Source organism: Canis aureus, chromosome 21 (genome assembly GCF_053574225.1).
Source record: "Canis aureus isolate CA01 chromosome 21, VMU_Caureus_v.1.0, whole genome shotgun sequence".
Lineage (NCBI taxonomy): Eukaryota > Metazoa > Chordata > Mammalia > Carnivora > Canidae > Canis > Canis aureus.
In genome coordinates, this window is record NC_135631.1 from 42,792,335 (window position 1) to 42,805,011 (window position 12,677).

General features: G+C 40.2%; 1 protein-coding gene across 5 annotated transcripts in view; it reads left to right on the forward strand.

Moving 5' to 3' along the window:
• PRKAR2B (protein kinase cAMP-dependent type II regulatory subunit beta) overlaps positions 1 to 12,677 on the forward strand; it is a 92,508-nt gene that overhangs the window by 50,053 nt on the left and 29,778 nt on the right. For 3 of the 5 annotated variants that reach the window (XM_077864027.1, XM_077864030.1, XM_077864029.1), the window contains one exon: positions 8,926 to 8,978. In XM_077864027.1, coding sequence (XP_077720153.1) covers positions 8,926 to 8,978 — 53 coding nt within the window. Of the gene's footprint in view, positions 1 to 8,871; positions 8,979 to 12,677 lie in introns of all 5 variants that reach the window. The other 2 variants (XM_077864026.1, XM_077864028.1) reach the window with 1 other exon arrangement.

The following is a 12,677-nucleotide window of genomic DNA, read 5'->3' on the forward strand; positions in this document are numbered from 1 at the left end:
TACAGTCACTTAAAGAGGAGTGGTATACAGATGAGGGAAAATTGTTTTTAGAAACAAAAACAGAGAAATGAATTGTTAAGTTACGAAGTTTTACTCTAAATTTCTGTCTTTTTAAAAAAATTGTAGTCATTTTTTATTTGAGAGGAAGAAGAGTGTGCACTTGCTGGGGAGGGAGGCAAAGGGAGAGGGAGAGAGAATCTTTTTTTTTTTTTTTAAGATTTTATTTATTTATTCATGAGAATCAGAGAGAGAGAGAGAAAGAGAGGCAGAGACACAGGCAGAGGGAGAAGCAGGCTCCATGCAGGGAACCTGATGTGGGATTCGATCCCTGGTCTCCAGGATCACACCCTGGGCTGAAGGCAGTGCTAAACCGCTGAGCCATCCAGGCTGCCTGGGAGAGAGAATCTTAAGCAGACTCTCTGCTGAGTGCCTAATATGGGGCTCGATCTCACGACCCTGAGATCATGACCAGAGCCAAAATCAAGAGTCAGACATTTAACCAACTGAGTCCCTAAATATCTCTCTTGTTAAAGGGGAACAAAAACAGTTGGGTTGTAATGAATCAGGGCAGTTGAATAAAATGTGTGGTATAGCTAAAATGCTTTTGTGACAGAGGGGCTGTTTAATAGTGGAAATAACAGGAAAACATTTATAGCCATTTTTTAGGTAATTATATGTTGGGGATGATTCAAGAACCCACCTGAACGAAGGTTTATATTGCTCTTTTTTGTAGCTGAAATGTAAGCAATAATGGTAGATCATTAAAACTTTTAATATTTTGTTGCAGGAAATAGTAACATATTAAGTGAAATCTTCAATGACTAAATAATATTTGGAAGGCAGTTTTAAGGAAATTGTAATGATTGTGTGTAGAGTTTGAGTCTTAGTCTATAGATTTTTAAGGTAAGAATGTTTTTTCCTTAAGTAATCTATATGGTTGATTTTAGTACTCTCCGTTTCCCTTTTAAACTCCTCATGGAGAAGACAACAGAGGAATCCTTGAGCTTAGGGCAATCAGGTGGTTTCATTGGTTATTAAGACTCTTCACAATACTCTGGTTTTCTCTCTTAGCATCCGATGAGATACATGTCCCTGTGTCCTTGAAGTTAGGAATGGCTGTGTCACTTGTTCTGGGAATTGTGATTATATATTTCTTCTTGGCAGAAGGGATGAGTATCACTTGTAGGCAGAAGCTTTACAAGTGTAGGGAAGGAAAAATTCTCCTGTACCTTCTTTGGGTCTCTGGCTGGGCCTAAGAAACTGACAGAAGAGTGACAAGAGAGGGACGCCTGGGTGGCTCACTCACCTGAGTGTATGCCTTCAGCTCAGGTCATGATCTCAGGGTCCTGGGATCAAGGCTGACATTGGGCTTCCTCCTCAGGGGGGAGCCTGCTTCTCCCTCTCCCTCTGCTGCTCCTCCTGTATGTGCTCTATGTCAAATAAATAAATAAAATCTTTAAAAAAGGAATAATGAGAAATTACACACATTTTATTGAACTTTTACATGTTTATGGGATCCTTCACAAGAAAATGAAGACCCAAACAAGTGACTAGAGCAGGAAACTTTCATATTTTGGGCAACAATAAATCTATGAAGGATTGACAAGACAAAGGGGTTTGAGCTCCTGGTAGTAAATGGTTAAGGGTTGTTTATATAGACTTCTCACCCTAACTTCCTTGTCTCTGGTGATAAGGATGTCCTCCTCCCCCCTGGTACAGGGAAGGTACTTTTCACATGGGAGATTTCAGGGCCAAAGGGCAAGGTGGGAGAAGTCAGAGTGACCTTCCTGCTTCTGATGTTTTGTCAGACATCTTCAGTTTAATATAGTCAAAATGAGGGTGCCATGTTTTGGGGTGCTATATCTAGAACCTGTCAGGGGCCAGCAAGCAATTTGCCATTGCCTTGGGGACTGGTGAGATTTCCAAGTGGTGGTGGGGCTGTCAGCCTGCAGGCTTCATGAAGATGACATGGAGCAAAGTACCCACTGTCCTGAGATGGACCCATCCTGTGAGCAAGAAATAAACTTCTGCTTTAAGTCACTCAGATTTGGGGATGCTTGTTACTGTTGTGCAAGCCAGCTGTCCTAACAGATGCAGTTTTCCTAGGTCTAAGATGAAAAGAAAACTCTACTTTTCTCACCACTAAAATGACTGTTCCTTTCCCAGCCATTTTTGTTACCATTTACTGTGTGCCAGTTGCAGATCTAAGGGCTACAAATACAGCACGGAACACATACATAGTCTCTTCTTTTCTCAGACTTGTTGCCTTGCCCGTTAACTGCCGGGGGGCTTCTTTCTCTGCGAAGCCTTCTCTGTCCTCTGAGCAGCTGCCCACTACTTTCTCCTCTGTGCTTCTCCAGCATTCTTTCACTCTGCAGCTTCTCCCGAATTCTACAGACTTTTTTTTAAAATGATAAATAAGAATTCCGATGCATCCTTTCACTCGAATGTGATTTGAGATCAAAATGTGAACTTCTATGTTGTGGATGCATCCAAATGCCTTTGCTCTGGGAGTTCAAAGTTAGGATCCGCACTGATGTGTCAGAGCAGGTGTGCACCACACTTTCAGGGCAGAAACATGGATGAGGTAGGGGGAGGGGAGAGTCTCTTGACTGTCACTGTGCCTCTTCCCTTTACTTCACTGGGACTAGCACATCTTATCCTGGTGCTTCTCAGTCTTATTTTTATCATTGGCTCTCCCCCAAGTCTTTTTTAAAACAAGATTTTATTTATTTATTCATGAGAGACACAAAGAGAGAGGCAGAGACACAGGCAGAGGGAGAAGCAGGCTCCAGAGCCTGGTGCAGGACTTGATCCTAGGACCCTAGGATCATGACCTGAGCCAAAGGCAGACGCTCAACCACTGGGCCACCCCGATGCCCCTCCCCCAAGTCTTTGTAGGCTCTTTCCCTTCATCCCTCCCACTTACCCCACAATGAGATTTTAATAGCACAGGTGTACTGTCTGTGTATTGTGTGTATTTATGTGCTTTACCCACAAAAAATTTTAAAAAGTAATTTTTTTGCCTCCTCCCCCAGTTAATCTTAAGCAAGATTAAGAGAATGCATGCCTTAAACTAGTATTTGTAAAGGTAATTTTTTTTCCTTTTGTAGGAGGGCATTTCCACTTCAAAAGCTAAGTTTAACCATCCTGATGCAGAATTATGTTGTCTCATACACCTGTGCTTTTATCATGGCTTTCTTTTGAGCTGATTACCATTTAAATAAGTATGCTAAAATCTTAATGGATTGAGAACATTGGAAAAGTAAATTTTATGTATTTTCCAGAAGGCAGTTTTCTTCCTATGCTAAAAGCCTGTAAACCACGCAGTTTTTCTGTACAGGCCACATTGGCTTTTTGCTCCTTCAACAAATATTTATTGAGGGTGTACTGTGCACAAGGCTGTGTGCCAGTTGCTGAGGCCCAGTGGAATAGCTCATGGAGTTCAAGCTGGTTCCTTTATGCTTTGTTAGGCTGAAAGCTAGCACGGGTTATATAAACTTGTCCAATGCAGAGCTGTGTGTACTCATTTTTATACATTACCAACAAGTATAGTGGCCCTGGGAGTTGCCGTCACCCCTGTCTAGTACAGTAAGAAGGGTGCTTGCTCTGTGTCCTGGGCCCCTGACACAGAGCTCCTGGAAACCCTTAGCATCTCCTAAATGAGAATAATTTCTTTGGTGCCTAGTGACTCTTGGTGGAGGGGCTTCTAGATAGCTTCAGAATGAGGGCTGCTTGCCAGAAAGACCAAACTTTGGATAGAAGCTTGCATTTTTCAGCGCCACCCCACCCCCCAGCCCAGAGCCCCCACCAACCTCCTGGGAGTGGGCGGGAGCCTGACACAGTTAATCACCATTGGCTAATGTTTTAATCAGTTGTGACTGTGTAATGTAACCCTAGATGACAAGAGCTAAGATAGCTTCCAGAGGCACCTGGATGGCTTGGTTAAGCGTCTGCCTTTGGCTCAGGTCATGAGCCCTGTATTGGGCTCCCTGCACACTGGGGAGTCTGCTTCTCTCTCTACCCCTCCCCCTACTTGTGCTCTCTCTCTTGTTCACTCTCTGTCTCTCAAGTAAATTAAATCTTTTAAAAAGAGAGAGAGAGCTTCCAGATTGGTAAAAACATTGGAGGGGAAGGCACTGGGAGGGTGGGATACCCAGAGAGGACTTAGAGGCTCTGTGCCTGTCCCCTATACCTTGTTCTGTGTCTCTCTTCCATTGGCTTTTCCTGAGTTTTTTCCTTTCTAGTGAACTGGTAAGACTAAGGTACTTTCTTGAGTTCTTTGAGTCATTCTAGTGAATTACAGAACCAGAGGGAAGGGGTCGTGAGAACCCTAAGTTTATAGCTAGTTGTTCAGATGTGTGGGTGTCCTGGGAACTGAGGTTAGCATCTCAAGTGGAGGCAATCTTGCAAGACCCAGCCCTTTGACTTACAGGATCTGACACTAAATTCAGGTAGATACTGTTAATTAAATTGAATTGTGAGATGACCCATTTGGTGTCAGTCAGAGGGCTACTGTTGGACAACATGTAGTTGCTGTCATGATGGGGAAAGAAAATCCCTTAACTCTGTCTATCACTGCAGTTGACCCTGAGCAACATGGTTTGAACTGTGCGGGTCCACTTAATACATGGATTTGTTTTTGGTAGGACATAGTATGGTGCTGTAAATGTGTTTTCTCTAAAGATTTTAATAACATTTTCTTTTCTCTAGCCTTTTCTATTATAAAAATACGATATAGAGCACTCATAACATACAAAATGTGTTAATCACCTGTTCGTGTTGTCAGTATTTTTCTGATCAACAGGAGGCTCTTTGTAGTTCTCAGAGGGTCAAAAGTCATATGTGGATTTTTAGTTGCATAGGGGGTCGGCACCCTTAACTCCTACATGGTACAAGGGTCAACTGTGTGCAGCTCTGTGTGTGTGTGTGTGTGTGTGTGTGTGTCTATGTGTGTGTTGCATGAAAAGATTGAGGGCCAAGCCCTAAAGATACAGAGTCAATATGGTTCTCACTTCCTGTTCTGTCCTGCAAACTGACAGGCATCTGGCTACACAGTGCATGCATTTCACAGTCTAGCGTGGGAATTGACTTAAGTTCTTGGACTATTCTAGATAACTGATGTATTGTCCAAATCTATATATACAAACATAACAGGAAAACCTCAATGTAGGGTCCACTGGAAGAATAAGGCTCTGTCCCTCACTACTGTGTAATTGCCAAACAAAGAAGGGAGTATACAATTTCAGGCTCAATTTCACATTGCCCAGGAGGGATAGGGTAAATATATTTTAGGAAGAATACAAAGCAGCTTGTATAATCTAGAGGCTTTGGTGTGAGGGTCCTTCCAGACATAGAACTTTTCATCCATTCCTTCCTTGTATTGATATTTATTGAACTTCCAGGCTCTGTGCCAGGCACCTTGGCGAACAAGATAAAGGGTTCTCATTTCACTCTGTTCCTTTTTCTTGGACAAATGGTGTTAAGTCATTTTAGCAAAGGACAGCTTTTAATTCATTCATTCAACTTGTGTTGGAGAGTGTATAATGCAGGTAGACTCTTAGGAGATATTTAAACAAGACAATCATCTATGCCCTCAAGGACCTTGCAGGCCTGTCTGTTCATTAATCAGTCATTCAAAAAAAAAAAAAAAAGTGTGCATTGAGCCAGGTCAGTGCTAGGGAAATAGAAGGAGGACCAGGAGCACATAGTCCCTGATGGGCCTGGAGAGGGGAACGGGTAGTAACAACTTTGGTAGAGTACAGTGTGGTAAGAGATGACAGTGAGCTCTGCCCATGGTATTGGGACAGGGCACAGGGAGTATGGATGTGGGTTTTCCTCAATTTGCTCTGAGGAGGTAAGGCTGTTGTCTTGACTTTTTAGCTGGGGCTGGAGAGAAGGGATGGATGGCTTGGAAAGGAGGATGTGGTGGGAGCTCCAACCCCAGAAAACAGTGGAAGTAAAGATAAGGGGTTGGAAGGCACATGACCGGGTACAAGACTGCAGGTGTTCTATTTGCTCTGGCCGTAGGAGGTGGTTGGTAGATGAACTGGAACATGGTAAAACATTGCACATAAACGCCAGCAACTGAATCCTGGTACTACTGATACGGCAAATAGTTCAATGAAATGGGCAGCCGAGAAACAAAGGAGTGAGAAAGCAGATACCACAAATCAGAAAGGGTGTTAAATAATACTGGGACAATTGAGAGTTATTTAGAAACACAATAGATTCTTACTCCTCCTGATTTTTAGTCAGAATATAGGGGCTTGGAACTTAGGAATTAGAGGGTTAAGATTTCCCTCTGTGAATTAAAATGTAAGATCAACAACTGAAGTGTCTTACCTACTGTACCACCTCATTGAATATATGGGTCCCATTACCAGGGCTGACTGCCCGGGCCCCCTATTTACAAAGGTCTCAGAGTTTGGTCTGATACTCTCTTGTTGCTCTCTTGAAATTCTGAATTTTTGAGACTGAGGCTGTGTCTTCATTTTGTACTGAGCCCTACTAATCAGGTAGCAGTCCTGCCTATGAGATTGGTCATCTACGGAAGCACAGTTTCAGAGCCAAGCTTTAGAAGTAAATGTCCTCATGCTTTTTTGGAAAGTGGGAGCCAACACAATTAAAGTGTCTGGGCCCCATGATAAGGACCATCTGTACGGTCTATGCGGAAAACTCAAGCTGTCCCAGATGAATGCCACTAAACATTCATTTTATTAGACAGACTCTCTTCCTCCTAGCTCTTTCTCACCAAGCAACCTTTTAATTGTGATTTGGCTTCTTCCATGGTCTTCCTGTGGGGAGAGAGCTGGTCATGCTGATTTCCATACTTGATTCAGGGAATTAGTTAGTTACTAAGTTGGCATTCTGGTGATAGGCATCAGTGAGGTTCTTTAACAGGAGCCTGCCCCTGAGAGACCAGTCCCCTTCTGTTGGGTTTCTGAGACAGAAGGCTGAAGTCCAGGCATGATGCCGGTGAATTCACCAGAGTCCAGCGCAGAACAGTAGTTAAGAGCCAGGGCTCTGGGGGTCAGCCAGACAATGCTGGGATCTGGTATTGGTCCTGTTATACTAGAATGTGTGATCTGGGCCAAGATACACGTAAACCGCTCTGCCCTGGTCTTTCACCTGTCAGGTGATAGAAAACTGATCTATTTTAGAGTTGTTGTGAGATTGAATGAGAAAATATACAGTAGGTCAGAGTTTTTCAACCCTAGCACTGTTGACATCTGAGCCAGGGGATTGTAGGTTGGGGGGAAGGGGAGCTGCTCTGTGCATTGTGGGAAGTTTATTAGTATCTTTGGTCTCCCTCAATAACCAGTGACTCCCCCCCTAAGCCCCCACAGTTGTGACAATAAAGATGTCTCCAGACATTGCCAGATGTCATCCTAGGGGGCAAAATTGGCCCTGGTTAAAAATCACTCACTCACTGGCCAAGGTGTATATAGAACAATGCCGGGAGGAAAGAAAGCTAATGTCAGGTTTTATAATAATGCAGTAATAGTACTAATCATGATAATACTCTTGATGCATCCTGAAGCCCCTGGAAAGACATTTGTCATCTTTTCACCAATCCTCTGTTCTTTAAATTTCTATGTTAAAATTAAATGTCTATGGCAGAGTAAAGTCCATATGAATTAAAGGGTAAATGTAAAAAAATAAAATCTACTTTTAAAAAAACAAAAGAGAAATAATCTTTAGATTTGCAAATGAAGAAAGGCGTTTCCTAGGAACCCACGGTGTTTTTGTGATGTTTAATGCTGAGTTTAAATCATATTGGGGAATTTTCGTCCTTGATCTCATGGCATTAAAAGCAAGCATGCATAGCTATCTGCGACAACTTTATAATTACCATGAAAAAGCAAACTGGGTAAAATGATTCTGAGAAAGATAACAAAGTGGTGTTAAGCAACTAGCGTAAATCAAAAGGAAAACCAAGTGCATACAGAGATTGCTTATAAGGACAAAAGGCAGAAATAGAGTCAATTTACAAACATTTGAATATAGTTCAAATTCAAAGTAATTTAAAGATTTAAATGATTTTTTCATCTAAAGTGGCAAAGATTTTAAGCAGTAACATCCATTTCTGTTATATAATTTAGAGGAGTCTTCTTACGCATTCTTTGTAGGACAGTGGGTACATACAGTCCCTCTAGAAGGAAGCTTGGTAATCAGTATGGCTGAAAAATTGTCATACCTGTTAGCTCCTAAAAATAACATTTGGGAATAATTCCTATAGCATTATCTGAAATGTAGGCAAATATTTATGCATGAAGATGTTTATTGCAAGCTTGTTTTAAGAGAAGCCAGCTAAGTGTCTAACCTTAGGAGAGTGGTTAATTATAGCTTATGGTAAACAATTGGCTGTCCTTAAAACAATTTTTGCAAAATATTTCTAATGGTATGTGAAATTCTTACGGTGTTAAATGAAAAAAGCAAGTTTTAACATTGCATATGCAGTATGAACTCAATTCAGAATAAAGACTAGAAAGGAATATGAACACATTAATCGTATTTGCTCTTGGAAGATTGGGTTATGGATAATTTATGAGAGGTGCTTGTAACTGTATAATTAAGTTGATCATTTCATAGCAGACTTAGCTTTTTTTAGTGTGTGTTCTTTAAGTAATTTTTAGATCTTATACATTTCTGTAGCTTAGAAATGAAAGTAGAAGAGGCGAAGCTATGTGTCTCTGAATAACAGAAAGCATTTGCCATCGTCTTAAAGCGCAGCTTTATATTTTAATAAATAAATTCATTATAAATTGCAATAAGGAATCAATTTTTGAGTGTAAACTGCTTGCTCTGGATGAAATAAACTAATGTTGTTTTATACCATGATTCTTTTTTTGTTCATTAATTTTTTAGGGTATATTTATTGTATGTTTCCTGATGGAAGAATGTCCATTTTTATTTTTATAGTATGTGCAGAAGCTTATAATCCTGATGAAGAAGAAGATGATGCAGAGTCCAGGGTATGTAATTTACTTAAGAAATTAATTTTAAATTATACTCCAGTATTAGATCAGGAATATAATAATAGAAAAGAGGCTCACAGGCATATAGATTGACAGGAGGCATAATGGAATTATTTTGACTGTTCCTTTTCCTAGTCTTCTCTCTGATACTCCTACTTTAAGCTCAATAGAATTACTTTTCTCCAAAGAGAAAGAGTCTTACTGTTTGGATAAAAAGAAAGATGAACATAAAAACTCACTGCAGTTGTGGCTTTCTTTCTTTTGCAGAAATACAGCCTGGTGATGGAAAATGTTTTTAGTTCTCTTTCTCATAGCATTAGTGTGATTTTTCTGACAGTATTTCTAGTAAAGAAAAATACTGGGGGAAACCTTCATTCTGTTTCTACTAATTTATAACAACAGAAGCTTATTCTGAAACAAAAAAGAAATCACAGTAAAATTATATCTAAAGTGTCACTATAAAAGTTCTTACTCTTTAAAATCTGTGAGTCTGTTTGCTCAGAAACTGATTGCTTGAAGGTCATAATGTTTTTGTAAGAATTTGTCCAGTTTTGTTTGAAGCGGTTTTTTTAGCTATGTCCTTCCTTCACCTATTATTTATTTAGTAAAAAGTAAACTAAATAGGAGATTACTGTGCCTGGAAATGGAAAGGAATAATTTACCTTTTTTTTTTTTTTTTTTTTTTTTTTTTGAGTACTTATTTGGCAAAAGCTCTTCTTTTCTGTTTGGCCTCAAAAGATAAACAAAAATTTATTTCTGTAGCTCTGACAAATACTTAAATGAGGTTGAGTTTTAATATGGAAAAGCAAATACTTTGTTCCTAAGTTATTACATCATTAAGCTCCCTGAAATATATGTAAAATCCATTGGTAGAAAGATCAAGAATCTTATCTCAAAGGTCTTGAGGGAAATCCCACTTCATTCCCATACCCATGGGGATGCCAAGTGAGGGAGGAGCTCACTGTTTGCTACCAGAACATAAATTAATTTGATAATGTCTATAAATTCTAGCCTGAAATTATGTTTCTTTAGGATTACGGTGCCGTTACTAACGTGTAACATGCTATTAGTACTTCATGTAGTCAGGAAAACTAGACCTTCCCCATCATGTACTTGATTTACGTATCTACCAGAAACAGTAATGGATGACTTTGAAGAGCACACACGTCTTCATATTTGTGTATTAAAGGTAAAGGATAAAACTTAGTAATTGAGATGTTTGATGAGCTGGTTTAATTAGTAATCCAAAATGAAGGACATTTCAAAAGTACAGTCTAAAAACAATACACAGGGATCCCTGGGTGGTGCAGCGGTTTGGCGCCTGACTTTGGCCCAGGGCGCCATCCTGAGGACCCGGGATCGAATCCCACATCAGGCTCCCGGTGCATGGAGCCTGCTTCTCCCTCTGCCTGTGTCTCTGCCTCTCTCTCTCTCTCTCTCTGTGTGTGTGACTATCATAAATAAATAAAAATTAAAAAATTAAAAAAAAATAAAAACAATACACAGTATCTCACAGACTGTCAGCTACCATTTGACCCATGTGATAGGTTAAGGGATTCCCTGGGTCACTCCAGTTCATTCCTGGAGGCAGTACCAGTTACGATAGATTTATTTGGCTATGTCACAGAACCCAATCACATTGAGATAAAAATTCAAAAAAGAAAATACTGAAGAAAACTGTTGGATGTAAGCTTGTAAATCTTATAGAATCCCAGAAAGTATTGGGGAAGAAAAATAAAAACAAACGAGTAAAGGGACTTTGCTACCAGTTGCTCTTATTGCTGTGACTCTCAGCCTAAAGTTTCAGTTTCCCTGGGAGAGTTTCTCACGGACCCTGCTTTGACTAGGGGGCCAGGAACAAGAAGTGCAGCCTTGGCTACCGGACACCACTTTTAAATGAAGACAGTTCCTAGAGAAGAAAGAATCTTTGTGGGTTGGGCGTTCACTGCCAGAGTTGTCCCCTGTAACACCCTCCATGTTACTTTTAGTTGGTTTTTTTGTAATTAATTATTATAATTATAAAGTGCTTCAGGCTTTCCATTAGTTTGTTCTCTAAACATGTTCCTAAAAACAGCACTATTTTTGGGGTCTTAGATACTAAAAGGTAAATGACATCAGAGCCCTGGGAAATGATTACTACAGATTTCAGAATTAATTGGCCCTAAGCAGATATTGGAAAATGTCTATAAGGAAAACATATATTTTGATAAAGTACCATTTGAACATTTTGTATTTCACAGACTATGTATCAAATCCGTAAATCTCAGATTTGTATAAATATTTATTCTTTGATAGAATTCAAAAAAATTTTACATACTTAAGATGGAATTTGGAAAAAAATCATAAATTAGATTTTATCTTTAATAAGTGAAAATATAGGGGTACCTGGCTGTGTGTCAGTTGATGGAGCATGCACTTCTCAATTTTGGGGTTCTGAGTTTGAGCCCCCTGTAGGGTGTAGAGGTTACTTAAAAAAAATCTTAATGAAAATATGAGTTATATATATATCTAACATGTAGCCCTGGTAGAGAAGAAATGGTTAATTTTAAGAATGGGTCATTTCTTTGTTGTGTTACTCCTCAACATTTTGGGGGAGTGCCTTCTGCATATCTGGCTGGGTGCTAGGGTATTTGGTGGTGAGCACCATGGATAAGTCCCAGCCATCTTGGGGCTTAGAGGCTAATAGCAGAATTAGACAACAAGCCAGTAAAGTAATGAACAGTTATAAAATATGAAGTGCTAAAATGATGATGAAAGAGTCTAGTAATTAAAATAAAACCAAACCCCACATGGACAGGGTCCCTAATTAGATGGAGTGGTTGCAGCAGTTGGCAGTTCTGAGTACAGGCAGGTGTGGCTGCGGGCTGGGTGGTTGAGGTGAGGGTGGAGAAGGAGGGACAGGGATTTTAAAGCTCAGTAAATGTGATAGAATCCATCCAGCTGTTCTCATTTAACTTTTTTAAATGTTCCCTTTAGCTCTGTTTAGATAATGGACTGGACAAAAAGGAAACTATTTTGTACAGATACCTCCTGCTTAGCAAAACAGATTGGCAGTGGTTTTTTTTTTTTTTAAGATTTTATTTATTTATTCATGAGAGACACAGAGAGAAAGCGAGAGAGAGAGAGAGAGAGAGAGAGAGAAGCAGAGACACAGGCAGAGGGAGAAGCAGGTCCCATGCAGGGAGCCTGACGTGGGACTCGATCCTGGGTCTCCAGGATCCGTCTCCTGAGCTGGAGACGGCGCTAAACTGCTGAGCCACCCGGCCTGCCCTACAGTGTTTTCTTTATAGAAAATGTCTCTATAAACTCTATTAATTGGTTTTCTAATTTTTTAAATTGAAAGACACCAGACATTAGAACAGCAATTGGCAGACTTTTTCTGGAGCACCCCCCCCCCCTTTTTTTAACTGAAAAATTTACTGTTTTCAGATAATAAATACTTTAGGCTTTGGGGGCCATGCAGTTTCTGTCACAGCTACTTTGCTGTTACAGCTTGGGAACAGCCATAGATAATACATAAATGGATGTGTGTGGCTGCGTTCTGTTAAAACTTTATTTCTGGGGGCGTCTGGCCAGCTCAGTTGGTGGGCTGTGCTTGATCTTGGGTTCTTGACTTCAAGCCCCATGTTGGTTATAGAGCTTACCAAAACAAAACAAAGTAAAACACCAAACAAACCCCCCAAACTAAAAAACTTT